General features: G+C 39.6%; 1 protein-coding gene across 16 annotated transcripts in view; it reads left to right on the top strand.

Annotated features, from left to right (window-relative positions):
* CADPS2 (calcium dependent secretion activator 2) overlaps nucleotides 1–20,723 on the top strand; it is a gene marked incomplete at its 5' end in the record, with an annotated part of 458,357 nt that overhangs the window by 212,139 nt on the left and 225,495 nt on the right. For all 16 annotated transcript variants that reach the window (XM_080936279.1, XM_080936287.1, XM_080936273.1 and 13 more), the window contains one exon: nucleotides 14,419–14,530. In XM_080936279.1, coding sequence (XP_080792405.1) covers nucleotides 14,419–14,530 — 112 coding nt within the window. The remainder of the gene's footprint in view (nucleotides 1–14,418; nucleotides 14,531–20,723) is intronic.

Raw genomic sequence — 20,723 nt, 5'->3', positions numbered from 1 at the left:
GAGATTGTTTCTGTACTAACACATCCTCTTCTCTCCTACGTGTGTGCTCTGGAGAGTGTACACTCAGGAGACACTTTTCGGCGCTCTGGGCATAACATGATTTAACATGTTGATAAGACACATGCTCTCGTTCATTTGATTTCTGAAAGAAGTTCGTTGGCTGAAAAGCTACCAGGGAAACTGCACTGATGCTAAACATGATGAGAGAAATAGAAAGGGAGAGGCAGTTGACTCTTGAAGAATAACGGTTCACATTCCTGGCTCGGACTTCCTGGTTACATAAGGTGCAAGAAAGGATTGGGCTGGCAAGGACCCGGAATCATTTGGCTTATAAAACAGAACGATTTTACCTAGAGCAAGTCTGCTTGGTTCTCACTGTGTTCTGATGTTTAATTTTCCTCTTTTGCCATAACATAGCTTGGCTGGCAGATGGCAACATTTGGATTTTATCGAATTTGGCAAATTCTCATAAGAATCCTCAAAAATTTTAATATTTGTATGTGAAAATATTACAGATTCTCTGTCAGTCTGCCAAAGAGGCAGGGATGAGGTCTGCTACATTTTTCTAATCTTATTCCTATTTCAAATGAGATAATGTCTAAAGGAAAAGGATTGAACAATATTTACAAACTATTGCGTGTAACTTTAAGGTCATAAAAGCTCAACCTGTCACTGAATATTCAAGAAGCACATTCCAAAAGGAAGCGCCCAGTGTTTTTGTGCTCAGTAGCCAAGGGTCAGTCTTACCATCAACATTAAACAGCTGTACCCGAAGTTCCCTCTGAGAACTCAAAATGGTGCATTATTTAATTGGGCAGTGTTCTAGTCATGTGACTCTTACTTTCTTTGTATGCAAATGCTGTACTGGGTCTGGCAAAGCCTACCTGTGCAACGAGTTTCTGCACAGCGAGAACTTTCCTACATAGGAGCAAAACAGATCGGACATCTTTTTTCCAAATTCAGCTTTCAACAACCTGGTACCATGTGGTTATATTGCACTTAATTATTAATGAGTATCACACTATGCCCACACCCTACTAACCACGAGACTGGAATTAATTCATAATCAGGTTTAGAGTTGGGGGGTCCTGATTTCTGCTGTTGCAAACTCATTAAAATTGCAGAAGCGACATTATTTTTAGAAAGCCTAGAGCAAGTCTGTGGTCCTCAGGTGATTAGTCACTTTTGTGATGAGCCTTAGTAACAGATGGCTTCCATCCTCTCATCATCAGACAAATTGGAGATTACATTAAAATTTCATCATTAGTGTTTTCTTGGGCATATCTGTGAAGGCTTCATGGCTCTCTTTTTCAGAAGAGGTCTCCAACCTAGCTGGTGACCTTTGCTATATTCCTGCAGGTGGTGGGATCTTTAGAAAGAAAAGGCTTGTTTACACCAAGCTGAGCTTGGCTCTACTGCTTTGGCTCCATGGGGCTGCTCTTTCTGCGCACAAAGAGGCTAATTCTTTTACTTAGCTACCACATGCGTTGTTTTGATTTGCTGACCTCCCGCTCTGACATGTAGCTTTCTGGTATTCTGGACAAAAAAAAATCTGTATATTTTCTAGTGATCATCTTTTTAAAGTCAGCCAACATAATAAACCTCTTTAAATATCATTCTTTTACAGTAGTCAACAGCCCACAGTTTTATGAAGTCACTTATGTAAATTAAGACTTGTTTTTTCAGGGAAAGATAATTGGTACCATCTAGGAATATTTATCCATATGCTGTTGATGAGAAATAATTTTATAGTAAAATATAGTTATTATTCTCTTTTATTTAATGGAAGATGGACATTGCTTATGCTGTATTAATTTATTATATAATTTGTGGCATGCATTGTCTCTGTTTTGAAAGAAATTTTTACAAAGAATCAATACACATAAAAGAATACAAAGAAAGATACCAAAAAAAAAAAAAAAAACCTATGTGATCAACAAAATCTAGTGTTTAGGTATCTAAACTAATAACATAGAGTGTTTGCCTTCTCTTTTCTTTGTACCTTCAAACCCTTTAAATTTATCAAAGTACACACACACACACACACACACACACACACACACACACACACAACCCAAATCAAGACAGGAAAAACAAACCTCTTTAAACACAATATTTCTTTTTTCCTTTACCATAGGAATATGTGTAATTACTACTTGGACCATTGTCCTAGCCAGAAACTTGGGTGATTCTAATTTTTTTCTTTCTGATTCATAACCCAAAACCTGATTCCAACATGTCCCTATTGGAAATCTGCCTCTCGCTGTATTACCATTGCAGACAGCTTGCTTTGGGCCTCACTAGGTTTATTCTGTGAAGCTCCATTAGATACCAGCCCCTATTCTTGTTTGCACTTTGGTCAAGTTTTTCAATCACACACCTGCCCATATAATGCCCTGGCCTCTTCAGTAATGACTTTCCTTTATCTCCTGGGTGACCACTCCCCTGTCCTTTCCCAGTTTAGACTCTTAGCCTGTAGTGGGAGTACGCTTTCCTTTTGGTGGGAGTAATTCTTGCAGTCACAGTGGTCCCTGCATAGCAGCCTGCTTACCTTCCCTGGAGTCTGATCCCCCTACACTCTTAGATGCCAACAGTAGGAAGAGCTGTCATTCCTAGAAGGAAGAATCCTTGTCCTCGCACAGGCCCTGTCTGCCTGTCATCTGTCCTCTGAAGCTTGGGGTAGGGTTCATTCACTGTGTTTCCTTAAATGCCTTGATTCTGTAGCACTTGTCTCTCCTCAGTTCCTGGAACATCACTGTCTGTGACTGTCTGTCGTTTCCCCTTTCTTTTCCTCACAGCCTGTGAGCCTTTGAAGACAGAGCCCAGCTCTTGGGTAAAGTTACACCTGGGGTCTCGGTCACTGAACTGGGCCCTTTTGATGCATTACTTGACTCCCCTAGGAGCAGAAAGAGTACTATATTGAGCCTGTTGATAAAATAGCATTAGAATATTCACCTATAACAATACTGATGAATAAAAGTTGACATGTGTGTAAAAACTTTCACTGCACGCTTGCCACCCGACATTATCCAGGCATGAGAAAGGTGAAGCTAGAGAACTCTCTAGATGTGTTTGCTAGCAGCCAGTGGCTAACTGTTGCCTGCTACACAACTAAACACAACCTGCTAAGTAACAGGAAGTTCACTTACCATGGCACAGATTCCAATGAGCACAACGCACACGCCCACCTTTATGTCCTACCCATATGGAACATTACTACAAGAGCGGTAGAGACTATAAACCTTCTCTGTAATTTACAAGGCAGAAAACACGTCCAAAATGTAAGATGGAATCCTACAACAGCTAAAGCTATCATCCTATCATTTTAATAGGGCACGTTGCTCCCCCTCAAAAAGGCATCTTTGAAACGTAAGTTCACTATGTTATTGAACCCAGCCTCCACCTGTGCTTTTCTACACTTGAAAGTTTTTCACCCACACTGCTCATTTTTCAGTTTAGCTTATGTAAATAAGTACTAACAAAGCAATAGCTAAAAACTCTCCTATCCAGGAAGACGGTGCTCCCAGAGTAGATAAACCTCCAACCAGACTACTAAATTTCAGCTCTATAAACACATACAATTTCTGTGGTCAAAGGGCATGAATGGAGTTTTGTTAGAAAAGTGTGTCATACCTGTTCTGGCTATTTGGGAGGGGGTGTTGTTTTGTTTCTTCAACATGACAAGCTGGAGACATTTGAGAAAAGGGAGACACAACTAGGGAAATGGTGGGGACCACCAGATTGGCCTGTGCAAGGTTGTGGGGCATTGTCTTAAGTAGTGATTTTGAGTGGGATTATGGTCCACTCTGTAATTATGGTCCTGGATGGTGTAAGGAAACAGACTGAGCAGCCATAGCATAAACTAGTATGCTGGACTTCTCTGTAGCATCTGTATCCGTTCGTCCAGGGTCCTGCCTTGAGGTCCTGCCCAAGTTCCCTGGATAAGGGACCACAAGCTATCAGATTAAATCAACCCTTTCTTCTCTAAATTGCTTTTAGTTGAGTTTCTCACAGCAGTAGAGACCTAACTAAGGCTTTCTCAAAAAGACAATGCCACCTATAGTAATTCCTGAAGCAGAAAACAGATGATAAGACAGAACCTAAGCAAGTTCAAAAAAAAAAAAAAATCAATATATCCTTAAGCACCAAAAGACTTAAAAGAATATGTTTAAGCTTCTAAAGCATTTTTTAAAAAAATATATTAATTGTTAAAAATATTTAAAAGAAAAATCCTCTTCTTTAAAGTTGCCCTGGGACAGAGAAGCTGGGTTGGAATGCAACAGGTTTGGGGTAAATGATTTCTAAATATCTAAAATCATTGTTATTTATCAACTGTGAAAGACCCAGAGTATATTCATTTAAGTCATAAAATCTTCATAAACGACTGTTAATATCCAAACACCATATTGGGTTTTAGTTCAATGTAATGACATGTTTTAAGATGTAGACTGGTTTGGAGCCATCTGTTTTTCCTGATTAATAGCCTTGCCTTCCTTGAGCTGTTTGCATTATTCATAAAGACATGTGAGTCTGAAAACATGGAGTGGCTTTGCATGCTTTTGTGTTTATCAGTGACCATCTCATTTGGGGAGACTGGATGTCTGGTCTGTGCAGGTGTCCAGTGTGACAGTGATTTAATCAGCATCTTTCCTGACTTGACATGATTACTGTCCTTATGTTCAACACAGTAAGGACACTTCTGCCTTTGAGAGCTGTCTTCCTACTGTCTTCTTCTACCCTCTGTAATGAGACATAGTTAAGGGAATTTCTTCAATAGTTAAATAATTGCTTTAGCACCATTTGCAACCCCTTGAATATGGTTCCTATAGGCACTGCACCTAGTGATGAGCTAACCTGACTCCATCTTACATATCAATAGCCATCCATCTTGTCACATGGTCAAAATAAGTTTGTTTCTGTTTATTGTAAAGCTTAAGTCTCTGAAACTTGACATGTTCCACACCATATACTCTGACCATAAACCCTGACCTTCACCCTCATAACATACGATGTTCTGCCAAATAATTTTGAGATGTTCTGCCAAGTTTCTATATAACTAAAGTTTTTCTAGAAATCACCGAACCCTTAGAAACACCTTGGCCTTGCCATTTCTGGGATATAAAATCATATATCCTATGTTTGGGGCTCTTAAATCCCACATTTAGGGAGAGACATTCTTTGGCCCTGCTATACTGTGCACAAATAATGAAATTGGCTAATTTGGGTCATGTTCTTTACTCTCGTTCAGTGGGATTAGCACTTGGTTATTCTGCTTCATTTTTCTCTGTACTTTTTCATAATTTTTTATGAGTTGATCAGAATAAGGTGTATGCTATCATTCACCTTTTGGGTCACTCTGTGTCCTACATCCTACAGGCTCTGGGTTTGAAATGATCACTAATGTTGTATGGCAAATAATGGTACTTCCCACATCCAGGGCAAACAGCCACTAAAATTAATAAGTTGTTACATGTTTTTTTCCCCTTGAAGCTTTTAATATTCTTTCTTTGTTCCATACATTTAGTGTTTAGATTATTATTTTATGGAAGTATTTTCTTTTCTTGTCCAACCTACTTGGTGTTCTGTGAGCTTCTTGTGTATTTATAGGCATATTTTTTTATTTATTTATTCTTTTAGGTTAGAGAAATTGTCTTCAATGATTTCATTGAAAATATTTCTGAGCTTTGAGCTGGGGAACTTTGTTTTTAATAAGTACACATTTCTGGGTGATTTATCTGAGTTCTAAACTTTTTTTTCATAGGAAAAGGAACTTCTGGGATTGTTGAGAGAGCCACTCTTGAAGGCAACTGAGGCACAAAACTGAAACTTCTCTTCCCTCTCACTACAGGGAGGAAGTTGGTTGCTTTGAATCAGTTATTCCACTTTACAGTTAATCAAAGCCACCATAGAATTTTCTAACCCTTTTTCTCCAGTTAACTTGGCTCTCTTTGTATAAATTTGCCCTGGTTCATCTCTGCAGGAAATCAATTCCCTTAGATTCCTTTCTTAGGCCTCTCCTTTCTAATTGCTTAATCATGGCAGTCTATACTGTGTTCTGAGTTTACCATCACATTGTACCTGCTTAAATTAGCCTTTTGGTTTTGTTGTGGCCATACTGCTTGCCTTGAGCCTGCACTCAGTAGATTTTAACATGATCTCCACTTTACTAAAATAAGGCCTTTGGTGATTGCAGTAGCCTAACACTAGGAAAAACGAATAAAAACCTAAAATCTCACTTTTGAGTACACAGGCAATAGAGGAAGAAGGGCCCTTCTTGGAATCTGAATGAAGCTAAATGTCACTCAAGACTCCCACTGGTACGGTGCACTGGAATGGATAGATAATTGACATCTTTTCTGGAGTAGAAAAGCTACCATAGTATAATTTTTTCAGCATGAATTAGGACTGTAGGAACATATGGACATATAAAATCCTATCAGTTACACCAGGATCAGAGCTAATGAAATAGTCAGGATGAACCAGAGCAGGCGTCTCCCTCATTTGGAGGCCCTAAAGAGGTGGATAACCCTGCATTTGTATCATGAGAGGTAAGCAAAGAAGTCCCAGTTCTTCCAGGGGCTTCTTTAACTCAAATTCTTCCCTGACATTAACATAGCCCATCCAAATATGCATCTGTCTGTCTTGCATTTTGTCCTTGTATTTGGACCTGCTGTTCATCCATTGGCCTGTTTGGTTAGCATCTGTTCCCATCCTTTCTCCTCTGTAGGTATGAGTGACCTATGTTGCAGTATCTTTGGGCAGCAGCAGTGGTTGTCATCTCCAGCTAACCCTGAGCTGGTGTGTCCTCTCATCCAACAGAAGTTTTGGCATTTCTATCTGTCTTCCCTCTTTGAACCCCTTACTAATAATGTTAGACAACTTTGCTCTTCCTGTAACCCAGAATGTTCCGGGAACTCATGGGCTTCTCTTGCTTTTGTGCTATTTCTTTAAAGTTGGGAATTGTCATCACCTCAACCAGAGACACTATTTTACTGAAAGGGGGTGGAGCATAAAAGCACATATGTATTCATATATAATGCATGCAATAACAGTGGGGGGGGGGAAGAGGCCATCAATTTGAAGGCAGGGTATATGAGAGGGTTTGGGAGAGAAGAAATGGAGGGAGAAATATTGTATTCACGTTATAATCTCAAAAGTAGAATACATTTTTTTAAAGAGAAAGACATACGGTATACTTTCCATTTGCAGGGATCTTTTTGTCCACTTTATATACTATTGCAAGCTTTTACATATGCTCAAAGTTAGAAGTAACCAAGATGATTCTCTCAGATTAACTTGCAAGTAGAAGGTGTAGGAGGAATATAAATATACTGCTAAAATTCTGTAGCTGGATCACTCTTGCTACATAGTATTGTGTTCCCTTCTGTATTATTTCTCTCCCCCTCCCTCTTCCACTCCCTCTTCCCCTCCCTCTCTCTCTTCTCCTCCCCTTCCCCTTCCATCTCCCCCTCCCCCTCTCCTTCCCTTCTTCCCTCCCCCCCTCTTTTTGATATAAGTCTCATCCTGGATTTTAGATAGACAGTGGATGTTTATTCTTTACATTTTAGTTTATTTCTTTTATATATCAGTTCTTTAAAGGATCTCTCTATATTTAAACTCTCAAAAGCCTTAGTTTTCATTTTATAAAAAAAAAGTTATACTTTTTTTGTTATTTTCTTGACCAAGTAAAACTGTATTATAGGTTGTGACAAATGTTCTCTTCAAAATTAGATGCTTCCGGATAAGGTTTTTAACTACCTTGCTATAAGGAAGTGAAAGGGAAATGCTTGTAAGAGATTATGTCTTCTATCTTTCCTGGGGTTATGCTAATGCACTTGCTAGACTTTCCTCAGAAGAAAATGATACAAGTGTAAATGATTTCTCCATGCCAGATATGGGGGCTTAATGGCATGAATACCTCCTAAGAGAAATACAGAGAGAGTACAATTTCATCCTATTATTCCGAGGCTTTAGCAATCTTGAAAGCAGCAGAATGGGAGCTATCTCTTTTAAAAGGGAATGAAAATATCTAAGAGACAGTAAGGAGAGAATGAAGCCTGTAGGACTTGTCTTTCCTCATGAAAGTGATCATTACCCACTCTGACCCATCCCCCAGTAACTTTCCATCTTCCACATACAAGATATAATTCAGAATGTTTTTTTTACTGTTTATCCTGTTTGAAGAAGTAACTTTGTATTGTCTTTCCACCATTATAAAAAGTTTTAAAATGTTTTAAAGACACCTCAAGAAGCTATAATGACAATACTTTATTACTTAAATGATATTTTCTAGTTCCACTAAAATTTTATCACATTAACATTTCATACTGATAATTATTTTTAATGGGAGACATTTTAATTGTATGCAAATGTACGTTAAAATTAAAAATAAGCCTCATCTTATAATTTACTGGTAAAATAACCACTTTACCAGTTCCAGATTATTCTTTTATTAGTCTTTTCTTTTCTTTCTCTTTCTGTCCCTCCCGTGTATCCTCTTTCTCTCATACCTTCCTCCTTTTTTCTTACCCTTGTCTTTCTGTTTTTGTGGCCTGCTTTGTGTGGTTTTTCTACCCGCATCTTCATCCCCTTCTGGCTTGCTCTACTCCAAGTGGTGTCCTTGTGGTGAATCCCTTGGCAACCTGTTCATCAATACTTCTCCTGAACGCTCTGCCTCACAACCATCTCTCATTATCCTCCCATATCCTCTCCCATTTGGTTCCTTCTCCCTGGGATCAGAAATCCTGCCTCTCTTCCGATCCATAGGCTGATGAGCTGATAATCAACCACAGATAATTTGGGAGCAGTCTTTACACAACAGTGATAACATGAGATAACTCAATAATCACACTAACCTGGGCACAGAAATCAGCATCTGATTGCACAGTGCACAAGACCAACCCCCAACAGATGAGTGTGTTTTCTTTAAGGATGTGGATGCTGGTGTGTTGTCTGGTTTCCTGCAATGGCTGCACTTCAGAGAGTACAGTAGTTTCAGAAGAGTACTTGATGATTTGTTTTGTTTGTGAGACATGGAATTGGATTAGTAACTGTCTCAATTACAGTTTCTATTGCTGTAAGAAACCCGACCATGTCTGGGAGGCTGGGGAGAGGGTTGTGGTAGAATTTAAACTCTGGGCTGGAGAGGGCTTGCATGCTCAGACCTTAGTGGGGTGTGTAGTAAGAGGCAAGCTAACAAAGTGCATTCCTCCATGGCTGCTGAGTCTCTGCCTCCAGGTGTTTGTGTCTAGTTCCTTCCCTGACTTCCCATGATACAATGTGACCCAAGAGTTGCAAGGTGAAATAAACCCTTTCTTTACCAAGTTGCTTTTGGTCATGGATTTCTATAACAGCAATAAAAGCCCTAAGACAGTAGGGAAAGAGAAATGGATATGTAAAGAATGGGAGAGGTCGCTGTGCATTGTATTATTATTCTCAAGAAACTAATAAAATGAGGAAAATGCATAACCAAGCAAAATGGCCTCTGTTAAAATCTATATAGGCAAGTTTTGGTTTAAGGGAGTTAGTAAAATATGGGAAATTAGCTTTCATCATGACCGTTTTCAGACAAAGTCTGTTTTATTTGTTTCAATTAGAGGGACTTTAAGAATAAGTCAACAAGCTTTCTTTAATTTTTAAAATTTATTTATGCACTTACATCCAGATCCCAGCCCCACCTCCCTCCTCTCCACCCTGTCCCACACTCGCATAACCGCCTCTCCTTCTCCTCAGTGAAGGACCAGTCTCCCATGGGTACCACGTTGCCACAGGCCTAAGTGCATCCTTTGCCACTGAGGCCAAAGAAACCCATTTAGAAGAAGGGCATCCAAAGACAGGCAATAGAATGAGAGACAACCCGTACTCCAGTTGCTAAGGGACCTATATGAAGTCCAAGGTGCACATCTGCTACAAATGTGTAGGAGCCTAGGTCCAGCCCATGGATATTCTTTTGTTAGTGATGTAACCTCTGTGGGCCCCTGCCCCCACCCCAGGCCCATGTCAGTTGACTCTGTAGGTCTTCTTATGGTGACTTGGACCCCTCTGGCTCCATCAGTTCTTACCCCCATTCTTCCTCAAGTCTCCCCAAGCTATAACTATATTCTGTAGGGCTGGGTTTGTGGATAGATATTGTTTAAATTTGGTTTTGTCATAGAATATCCTGTTTATCTGTGGTGGTTGAATGTTTGCAGAGTATAGTCTCTGGTATGACATTGGTGGTTTCTTAGAGTTTGCAAGGCATCTATCTAGGCCCTTCTGGCTTTTAAAGTTTCTATTGAGAAGTTGGGTATAATTCTGATATGTTTGCTTTTATATATTTACTTGGCCTTTAAACCCTTGTGGGGTCTTTTGAAACCTCAAAGCCTACCTCCTGTGGCATCCTTCCTGTAAGTAGGCCACACCTTGTAATTTTTTTCAAACATTTTCACCAACTGGGGCCCAAGTATTCAGATGTATGAGTCTATAAAGAGGGTTTTCCTTCAAACCACCTTACCCACAGTGGGTCTTCTGCAAAAGAAACAGTCCTCTTAACCTATAAGCCATTTCTCCAACCTATAAACACATTTAGCCTTTTAACCAAATGAGATAAAGACAAAAATTTTAAACTTCTTGTTTGTATTATAATTAGATTCCTGACTGTTTGAAATTGTAAAGAAAACCACTAATGGAGGAAGGTCATTAAAATGAGAAAATTCATAATAAAAATGACTGTACTACCAGCCTAGTATTTTTAGACTAGATGTTTCAAAAGGGCATAAACAGAAATTCGATAGAAAAGATGGATAGAATGGTGTCATGTGATTCTGTAGAGACCTAGGATATTAATTGTACATACATTTAAATACTGAGCTTTTTTTTCTAACTTTCATTTTAGCACATTGTAAATCTATTTTATTTTTTTACAATTGAAGACATTCACAATGCACTGTGAACACATTCACTCCCATTATCCTCTCCTCTACAGACAGCCAGCCTTTTTCTTGCCAACTCGTACACTTCCATTTTTCTTTTATGTATTTCTTTTGCCTGTAGCCACAGCTATAGTGTAATCATTGTATGTACCATGTCCAAAGGCACCGCTTCCTCCAACTCTTAGAACATCCTCATTCTTGTTTAACTGATATTCACTGGGAACAATATAGAAAGACTCTTCATGGCTGACAACTGTCACTTTAGTCTCGCATTACTTTAACCATTTCTAAGTCTGCATTAAACTACTCCCCACAGCAAAGACAAAATTCTGACCAAGGCTGAGAGCTTAGTTTAAGGCTGGAAACTGAAACATTTAGATGACAGTTTGGCTGGCACTTAGTTTCTTAATAATGCATTTATTTTGTATTTATAACATAAATTTGAATTAAGAAATGCAAATGGTTCTAATGCAACTGTATTACTGCTCATGATTTTTGAGCATACTTCAAACACAGAGCTTAGCAACTTGGAGGACCTTTCAGATTCCAGGAATAATTTGTTCTGTAGCTATTTGGAGGCAGTCAGAAATAGCCAGCTCTTCAGATTGAAGGGCAGGATGGTGAGGAGTGTGTGTTAAAATATATAGTCATCAAGTGGTTTATGGTCTGTAATCTAATAGCTTATAAGGCCTATGAGAATATGGGTTTTTATTGTTAGAATTATATTATTACTTGGTACACATTAGTACTTAGCATTATTTTTGCATGAATTAAAGGATAGACATTTGCTTTTTAATTTCTTTTGATTTTTCATATTTTACATGGTTTTACATTACCTGCATAACCTTCATTACTTGGCAACAAATCATCCCATGTCTTACAGCCACTTTATGATAGTATGCATACATTGTACTCAAATCTTTGCTGTTATGCGTGATTTAATACTTAAAATTATTTGGTTGTATAAATATGGAATGAGAAAGCAAATGCGTGCATCCCGGCTCCAGATAAGAATTCTGGTATTATTTAATAGCCAATGTATAATTAATGTCAGTTATTTCTGTTGGCATATGAACTATCCTGTGCTTTCATAATAAGGAAGCCCTGCTGACTCTGTAAAGGTGCTTTGTGGATATTTTATTCATTTGAAGGGTTACATTGGAGTCTGAATGCTCACAAGTAATGTATCCATGCTGGTACAGAAGGACAATGTATTTTGAGTCAAGCAAATTGACAGTAAGTGTAATGAGGCATTCTTCTGGTACTCAATACTAAAAACTTAGTAGGGAGACAATACTTGATATTAATTGCTGAACGTGCTGAAACATGATGTTAAATAGGAAATATGAAAATGCCCTGGTGAACCTTGAACACAGAGTTATTATCCCTGTGGCTCTTCTTACATTTTTGAAGAGGATGTGTGGGAGACTTGGGAATTTAATTCATTCATCATTCTAGCATCATATGTATTTTGTTACTGTACATATGGTCTTTTCTTTTAAAATCTTTTATATTGTATGCTATGTGTAAGACTGTTTTGCAGGAACATACATATGTGCACCGCGGGAGATCCTGGAACCTGCAGAGGCCAGAAGAAGGCATTAGATGATCTGAAACTGGAGTTATAGATAAATGATTGTGAGTTGCACTGAGGGTGCTGGGAATCGAACCTGAGTCCTCAAGAAGAGAAACCAGTGCTGGCAGCTGTGATCCCATTTGTCTTGTCCCCTGTTTTTAGTTTCCATTGCAAAATGTATCAAGATGGTATCAACCTACATAGTGAGATGTTAGAAATAAGAAGTACGATAGAATTCTAACATACTATAGACACTCCTCGCTCAATTTACACATTGTTAGTAGTTTTATTTATTTATTGCTTTATTTAGTGTGAGAGAGGAGGCTGTATGTCATTGCACATATGTTAAGGTCAGAGGACAACTTTCAGAAATTGGTTCTTTTCTCGCACCAGGATGTGAGTTCTGGGACTTAGCTCAGCTACTCATGCGTCTGTGGCCGCATGTTGACAGACTGAGCCATCTCACTGACCTTAAACCACACATGCTGTAATGGAACGGAAACCTCAGGACCTCTGGTCCCTTCCCGTGCTTCTCCCCTCCTCCCAGCCTGAAAGCACGCTCCTTTTGCCTTCCTCATTTCACAGAACGGCCTTCCTACTCCCTGTCCTTGACTCAGTAGTCACGTGTGTAGATTGTTCTTCTACAGTACCTATAGGAAGCTGTGATATAATGACTCACTGCCTACCACACCCTACTTTAATCACCATACTTACGGTTTGTGGTATAGATCACTCTCACCAGGCCCTGTGTTCTACATTAATAACTCCTTTGTACGTATTGTAACACTTTTTGTGTTCAAATGAATTGTTGCTTACACCGAAAAGAATTCACTGGGCACCTTGTCTGACTCCCTTAAGAGTCTCTCCCTTATCACCATCCTAGCTTAGCCTTATTTCTCTAGTTATAATGTCTGAAATATAATCATGACATTGAGATGATATGTTCAACATATATGTATGTGCATGTACGTGTGTGTGTGTGTGTGTGTGTGTGTGTACATGACTTAATATGGTGGATACATTTTTTAATTTATATTTTATGCTAATTCTCTTTACTGTCACTTTACTGTCCCCCTCCAGTAATCCTTCCCCTATCCTCCCTCCTCTTCTTCTCTGAGTGAGTGGGGCCCCTTCGGTACCCCCACCCAGCACTTCAAGTCTCTGAGAGGCTAGACACGTCTTCTCCCACCGGTGCCAGCTGAGTTTGTCAGCAAGCTCGAGTGAATTGGAGTACGATAAAGACAAGATGCTCTTAATTAAAAGAGGAGCCAAGAAAGCATGTTATTTTGTTACGATGATTTGAAAAGCCAGATGTCAACAGACTTATTTTCATCCCTAAGAGAATGTATTGGGAAATTAGGGACAGATTGTTCAAAATTTTTATGAAGACTATTTCATTTTTTTTGGAAGATTCTATAAAAATTCACGTAAAGAAATAGGCGAAGATAATTGTCCTTTCTTCTTAAAGAAATAAAGACTGGCAGGTATAGTGAAGACCTTCTGGAGGGAGGACAAGTCCAGTTGCGCAGCACAGTGCAAAGAGCTTGCTGCGGTTCCGTCTCTGACCTAGACGCCTGCCACACTTTCCCATTCATAAAAACACTATTACCTTGTTCCTTTTAATGAATCGAATAACAGATTTCACTCAATACATCTATAATGTCTTATCTTAACCTGAATTCATATAGCACCCCATATTTTGTAGATCAGTATGCTAATTTTTGAGCAGCTGAATAACTATTACATGCTATAAAGCTTACTGTGATTTTCCTTCTTCATGGTGCCATCTGTCAGAAGTGAAAGCAAAGATAAAAACCTCATCTAGTTATAAAAGATTCCCCATTGCTCAATGCACCTTTTATAGAGGCATGTAGATCTGGGAGACTTGGTCACTGTTCCATATCAAAGCAAAGCTTTCTTGCCTCATTGCAGATGGGGAACCCAAGGAGATTTCAATACTACCCACCCTCGGCCTGTGGTCAAAGTGAAGCTCTTCACAGAAAGCACGGGCGTCCTGGCTCTGGAAGACAAGGAACTGGGCAGGGTGAGTTGTACTTTATACTAGGTTTCCAGGGTATCACGATATTAGGGTAAATCAGAGGAAGAGAAAGCCAGTCTCTCTCAGGTGAAACTTGTGCTCATAAAGTATTTACATTTAGCCAGCAAGATGGCTCCATGGATGAAAGCAACTGAAACCAAGCTTCATGGTCTGAGCTCAGCGCCAGTAATCCACATGTTAACTCCATGGGCATGTCATTGCATGCAGTTTCCCCTGTACACACAATGAATAGAGCACAGTTTGAAAGACTACTTGTGTGTGAGTTTTTTCATAAATCTACCTGACAGCTACAATCTACTAAGCATAAGTATAGACTAGAAAATATTGTACTAGGCTCTCAATGCACAAGAAGTGCACATGAGCTCAGAGTCACCAGCTCCGTCCTTCTCCCTTGGCTGCTGAATGCCATTCACACCAGCCCACTTGTCCATCTTGGTGAAATGTCAGCCTCATGTAATGTTTCTGCTTAAGGGTTGCCGGCCATTTTTATTGCATGAGGCCACCTGCTGTTCATTTCTGCTATAGTTAACCAAATTCGAACACCTCCAAAGGGCATGCCTTCCCCTGCCTCCTCTGTGTTCCTGGTGAAATGAATTTTTTATCACTGAGTGTGTAGATTTTCCTACACTCACTGCCTTATGTCTAGAATATATATTTATAATCCCTATATATTCCACCTGTCATCAAAGGGCTAAGTACTGGCGATCACTGTAGCTCAGTGAGAAGGGTGATGGGCTGTCTCACGTATGAAGTATGTTCTGAGGAAGAGGGGAGCTCTCTTCTGCTGTATGATCCCTAGTGCCCAGATCTGAAAGCAGCTACCACAGATATTTTCAAGAAAGCTAACATTCATATACTTTAATATATATTTTACTATTTATTTTTGGAATTTATGGATAGCTTTTGCAAGTATAGATGTGGAAGAACATTTGCAACATTCTGCATTTTGGAGTTTTTCCCTCACAGAATTGTGTTTGTATTGACTTCAGTTCCTTTTCCAGCTTTCTTACACTGTCAGAGTTTTTACATGCACACATTCCAGATTACTTCTTCTCTGACTAGTACATGCATTGGACAAAATAACTCTTCGTTCATGTAACCTTGTATTCATGCCTTTATCCTTGTGGTAAAGATGCTTCTAGCACAATGTATCAGAAGATCCTCAGAGAACAATTCTGATCTCTATGAATCAGGGTCACTCACATAAACTATAATTATAATAATGAACCTTATCTCCTCGTTGTAACTAACATAATTTTGTATGTAATTCTTTGGACACTGTAACTCATTTTTAAGTGAGCAAACAATATATGTAATTAAATTTTAAGTTGAACACATAAGGAATATATTTTGCTCCATAATCTCAGACAGCACTTGCACACACACTTCCAGAACAAGATAGTTTTTCCATGAGTTTCTCAACTTTAGTATTATAATATTTAGAGCAAAATACTTAGTGTTGGGTGCTAGGCTGTTTAGTTTGTGATATTTAATGTCATTACTGTCCCCTACTCAATAAATGACAGAACTTGATGATCAGAAATGTCTCAACATTGCCAGATGTCCCCCAGAAGCCCTAACAAAGTCGTCGATTGGTGTATGACAACCACTATTGTAATGACCTAGGTAGGTTTAAAGGTGACATATATCATGTGTGCTGATGGCTTTCAGAGTTATTCTCCCTCCTCAGAGCTTAAGGCTTGCATGAGGTAACTTTGCACAAAAAGAGCACATGACTCACACCATCATGAGGTAGTGGTCCATACAGATGTTGTCAGTCACTGACCGAGAGGTCCCTCCTGTTTCTCCTCCCCTCGCTTTAATATCGCACCTATTTTCAAGTTCTGCCAGCTTCCTCTAAGGTTCTCCTGACTCTTGCCATCCCCACTGACCTGACCGAGGGAATCACACATGCTTCTGTAGAATCTGCTTCCTCCTCTTCATTTACCACCATGACCCCTTTACTTCAGCCTTTATACTCCAGGCACTGTCCTGACTTAAAACATCAGAAACATTTCATCCACCTATCCTTAACATCAAGCAGCGTACCTCCGTTTACGGCAGCAAGAATCTAACTCTTCATCTTAGCGTGAACAGCAGCACCTGGGTGTTAGTGGGAAAATACTGGTTGTCAGGTTCCACTGTAGACTTGCAGAATCAGACTGTGGGAATTGGGGATATGGGGCATTTTAACTCCCATTCTTGTTGATGTGGACACATATAAAATCTGAAAACGTCCATGGTGAGCTCACCTCTGCTTCCAGGCCCGTCTGCTGTATATGATGACCTTGGTACTGTCATTCCTCCCTCCCTCCCTCTCTCTCTCTCTCTCTTTCTCTCACTCTTCTCTCTCTTCCTTCTCTGTCCCCCCCACTCCCTTCCCCTCTCTTCAAATATCTATTCCTCATCCCTGCTTTCGTTGAGGTCTTCAGATGTGTCATATTCTGAGCTCACATGACACATGCAAATATCATCTATGTACCTATTGAGTTTTTTAGACAACTCATTTCAGTTCAAAGACAAAGACTTTGTATGATGTAAACTATATTGTCTAAAATACCAAGAATATATCCAAGGAAACCTTGTTTTTAAACAGAAAACAATATTTTAAAATGTCTGCAATATTTTAACTTCAATAAAGAAGCGGCAAAGATGCTGACTGGGTTTCTACCACAGGGTACCCCTGGCCATCTGCTGAAGTACAGCAGAGGTGACCATAGCAAATGCTACTAACTCTCCAGGACAGAAGCTCACTTACCCATGGAGGTAATGCAAAATTGACACGTGACCTTTGAGGAACTTGCTGGTCTCTCATTTAGTAAATGTAAATATATCACATGGTTTCCATCCTGGGCTTGTAGGCATGTGTCCAAGGCTTATGCATTTTACATTCTCACAAAAACTGTAGGTCATTATATAGGTAGGATGATAAACCCTAGTATATCCATACTTGTGCTATTGTAAAATATTGTGCTAGTATTGTGAAATACTATGTGTGCTAAAAAAGAAAATAAGTAATTAATTCATACAAATATGTGGTTAAAACTTATTTGCCAAAGGGTGAAGAAGCATATGACTGTACTCATTCTGGGGCGGGCGGGGGGGTTGGAGCACACGTGTGCACACACACACACACACACACACACACACAACCTCTGGTATCAAAGGGGCTCCCCTTTGGAAGAGAAATTGTATTAAAGATGATTGTATTTAAGAGTGATGAGAAAAGCCTCAGTTCTAAGTCACTAAGACAAGACTATCCTGGAAAAACACACTCTCGAATGTGGGGCTCGACACTGCGATGTCATTTCCTGTGTCAGTACATTTCCTGCGTCCTGATCATAGGATGCTGCAGGCAGGCGATGCTCAGCAGCCTTGTCATTCTCCCTCAAGCCTTAGCCTAAGCCCCATACATGTGTGAGGGAGTTGTGAGGCAAAGCCACACTGGGCACCATGTACTGAATGACAGGACTCTTCAGAACTCTCAAGCTATGAATAAAGCAATGCTGATCAAAGGCCGGAGAGCACTGAAGGCCACAGTAAACATAGTGTGACGTGTTGGATCAGCTTGAATCAGAAATGATACTGGTTAAAAGAAAAAGAGCTAAAATCCAATCGCGTCTGTTGTGGTACAGACGGACCGTTTTAGACTTCTTGCCTCTAATAAATATTCCATAGTAATAGATACTGGAGTGTTAGTTTGTTTGTTTGTTTTGTTTTGGAAAACTAGGTCAAGTGTATACTGACTTAGCAACTTTCGAGATATTAAATTATTCTTTAACATGAGCCTTAGTTATGGGAAGACACAATAAAAATGTTGCTGAGCCACTGTTCCTGTCATTGGTACATTGTTTATACTATTATTTTCTTTGTTTGAAAAAAAGAAAAAGTCCAAAGAAGTGGATGGAATGGTAACTACTGGAATTTGGTTCTGTGACTGACTGCGGGGTCTGTTCCTCAAACCAGACATGACGCAGACATGACACAGACATGAAGCAGACATGAAGCAGACATGACGCTGACATGAAGCAGACATGACGCAGACATGACTGGCTTGGTGAAATCATTCAAATGTGTTTTATGATCAAAGCATAGATAGGATGATTCAAAATCTCAGGATTTAAAAAGCAGGAATCAAAACCTACTTAAGCTGAAGTAATTTTATAGTGATACACATTTTAGATGCTCTTGTCATTTCGACAAAGATTTGATATTCGTATCATATTATTGAATCTGCCCATTTATTTGTGAATGAATTATATTCTCAGATGCCTGTTTGCCTTGTTGAATGATATTCTTGTGTACAGCTATGTTTCAAAAGTTCTATACAATGTTTTTAGTTTTAGAAATATTGATATATAGGGCTAGTGATTTGGCTCATCAGATAGGATCACTGGTATCTGTTCCAGAGGAACTTAGTTCAAGTCCAGCACCCACATGGCACCTTAAGTTGTCCATAATTTCTGTCCTGGGGGATCCAGTGCCCTCTTGTAACTTCTGTAGGTACTATATGAATGTGGTGCATAGACAGACATATAAGCAGAATGCCCATACACATAATTTTTAACTAAAAAAATAAAATGTTGATATAAAATGATTTTTGAGAAATGACAGAAAACAGCTCCTCACTGGTAGATTTTGTAAGAATGCACGTTGAGAGCAGGCGCCCACCTGAGGGGGGGACTCGGGGACAGCAGGCCCCCACCTGAGGGGGACTCGGGGACAGCAGACCCCCACCTGAGGGGGACTCGGGGACAGCAGACCCTCACCTGAGGGGGACTCGGGGACAGCAGACCCCCACCTGAGGGGGACTCAGGGACAGCAGACCCCCACCTGAGGGGGACTCAGGGACAGCAGACCCCCACCTGAGGGGGACTCGGGGACAGCAGGCTCCCACCTCAGGGCACACAGGAAAGCGCTCTCAGACCATTCCAGGGTGCAGATGCTGCCAAGAAGAATCACACCTGCTCCTGATTCTGAATTGCTGCCAGGGCTGAGAATTGTGCCGAGAGGGTCAATGTGAAGCAGTTGTTGCATGTAGGTTGGTAATATGACGGCTTAAAATGAGGGTGACACTCTTCAGGTGAACGTTCTCTCATTTGGCAGCGGCTAGGCATGCAGACTTTGTTTGTGGACGCCATATGCAAATACCTATTTCTGGAAGTAGAAGTGGCATATGGACATTTTTCATCTGAGTTGATGTCCAGCTCTTTACTGAGTGTGAAGGGAATACCTGGAGGCAAAACCGGGATTTTTCTAAGGAAACAATTATAAATGTGTGTGGAAGCTGGTAAATTGCCAATGAGTCAGACACCACAAAGTATGTAGCTCATTACAAGGAGTATTTGTCCCGAAATTTCTTTTAAAGTATGGCTTACTTTACATTGATGGATAAAAAATCACAATAATATCATCTACTTCTTTCTAATACTGATTTCATTCAGCCTTTTATATTGTTTCATATGAATATTATATTATAGAGAAATATTAATGCAAATAATTTGCCAAGTGCTTTGCTTGAGTACAGAAAAAAATGGAAGATTCGCAGAATGTTTTTAGTTTTAGAATTATCATGAAGGATTTTGTTCCAGCATTTTCACGGTATAACTGAATATCTCAGGCTGGTCTTGAGCCTGTGGTCCTACTGCCTTGGTCTGGCAGGCAGAAGCTACCACAAGCTGTTGGACTGAGTTCGCAGCTTAAGTGTTTCTTGCACCCTACATAGCATTTCCTTTGTCCCGTGAGATTAGGAAAGCATTTAGATCAGAGTTTATTTTTCTTTTCAGTGCATCAGATTCAGAACATGTTTTTAAAAGTAAAGCCTCACAATTGCCAAGAAGCTGGAATTTTATGCATCTCTTAGATACATGTTTTGTCGATAGTCTTGGAATTAAGCCTTTATTTGATAAATTTCCTTTCTCCCTTGTTTACACTTGTCTGTAATAGTTTCTCAAGTAAAAGAGTTCAATGCAATATGTGAAATGGCCATTACCTGTGATGGACTTATCAATATAAACACAGTGTGGAAACAGTAAATGTTGATTTCAGATGTACTTTAAGTATTAATGTAGAAATGATTATGCCATGAAACAAACTGTTGTATTTCAAAAACTTTATACCATCTTAATTTCCCATGATATTTAGCTTTTCCGTGTCTTTTGCTTGAAGTGTTTCTTTT

Source organism: Micromys minutus (assembly GCF_963924665.1).
Source record: "Micromys minutus genome assembly, chromosome: 23".
NCBI lineage: Eukaryota > Metazoa > Chordata > Mammalia > Rodentia > Muridae > Micromys > Micromys minutus.
The sequence above is the reverse complement of the archived record's forward strand: the minus strand, read 5'-3'. Positions and strand labels throughout refer to the sequence as shown.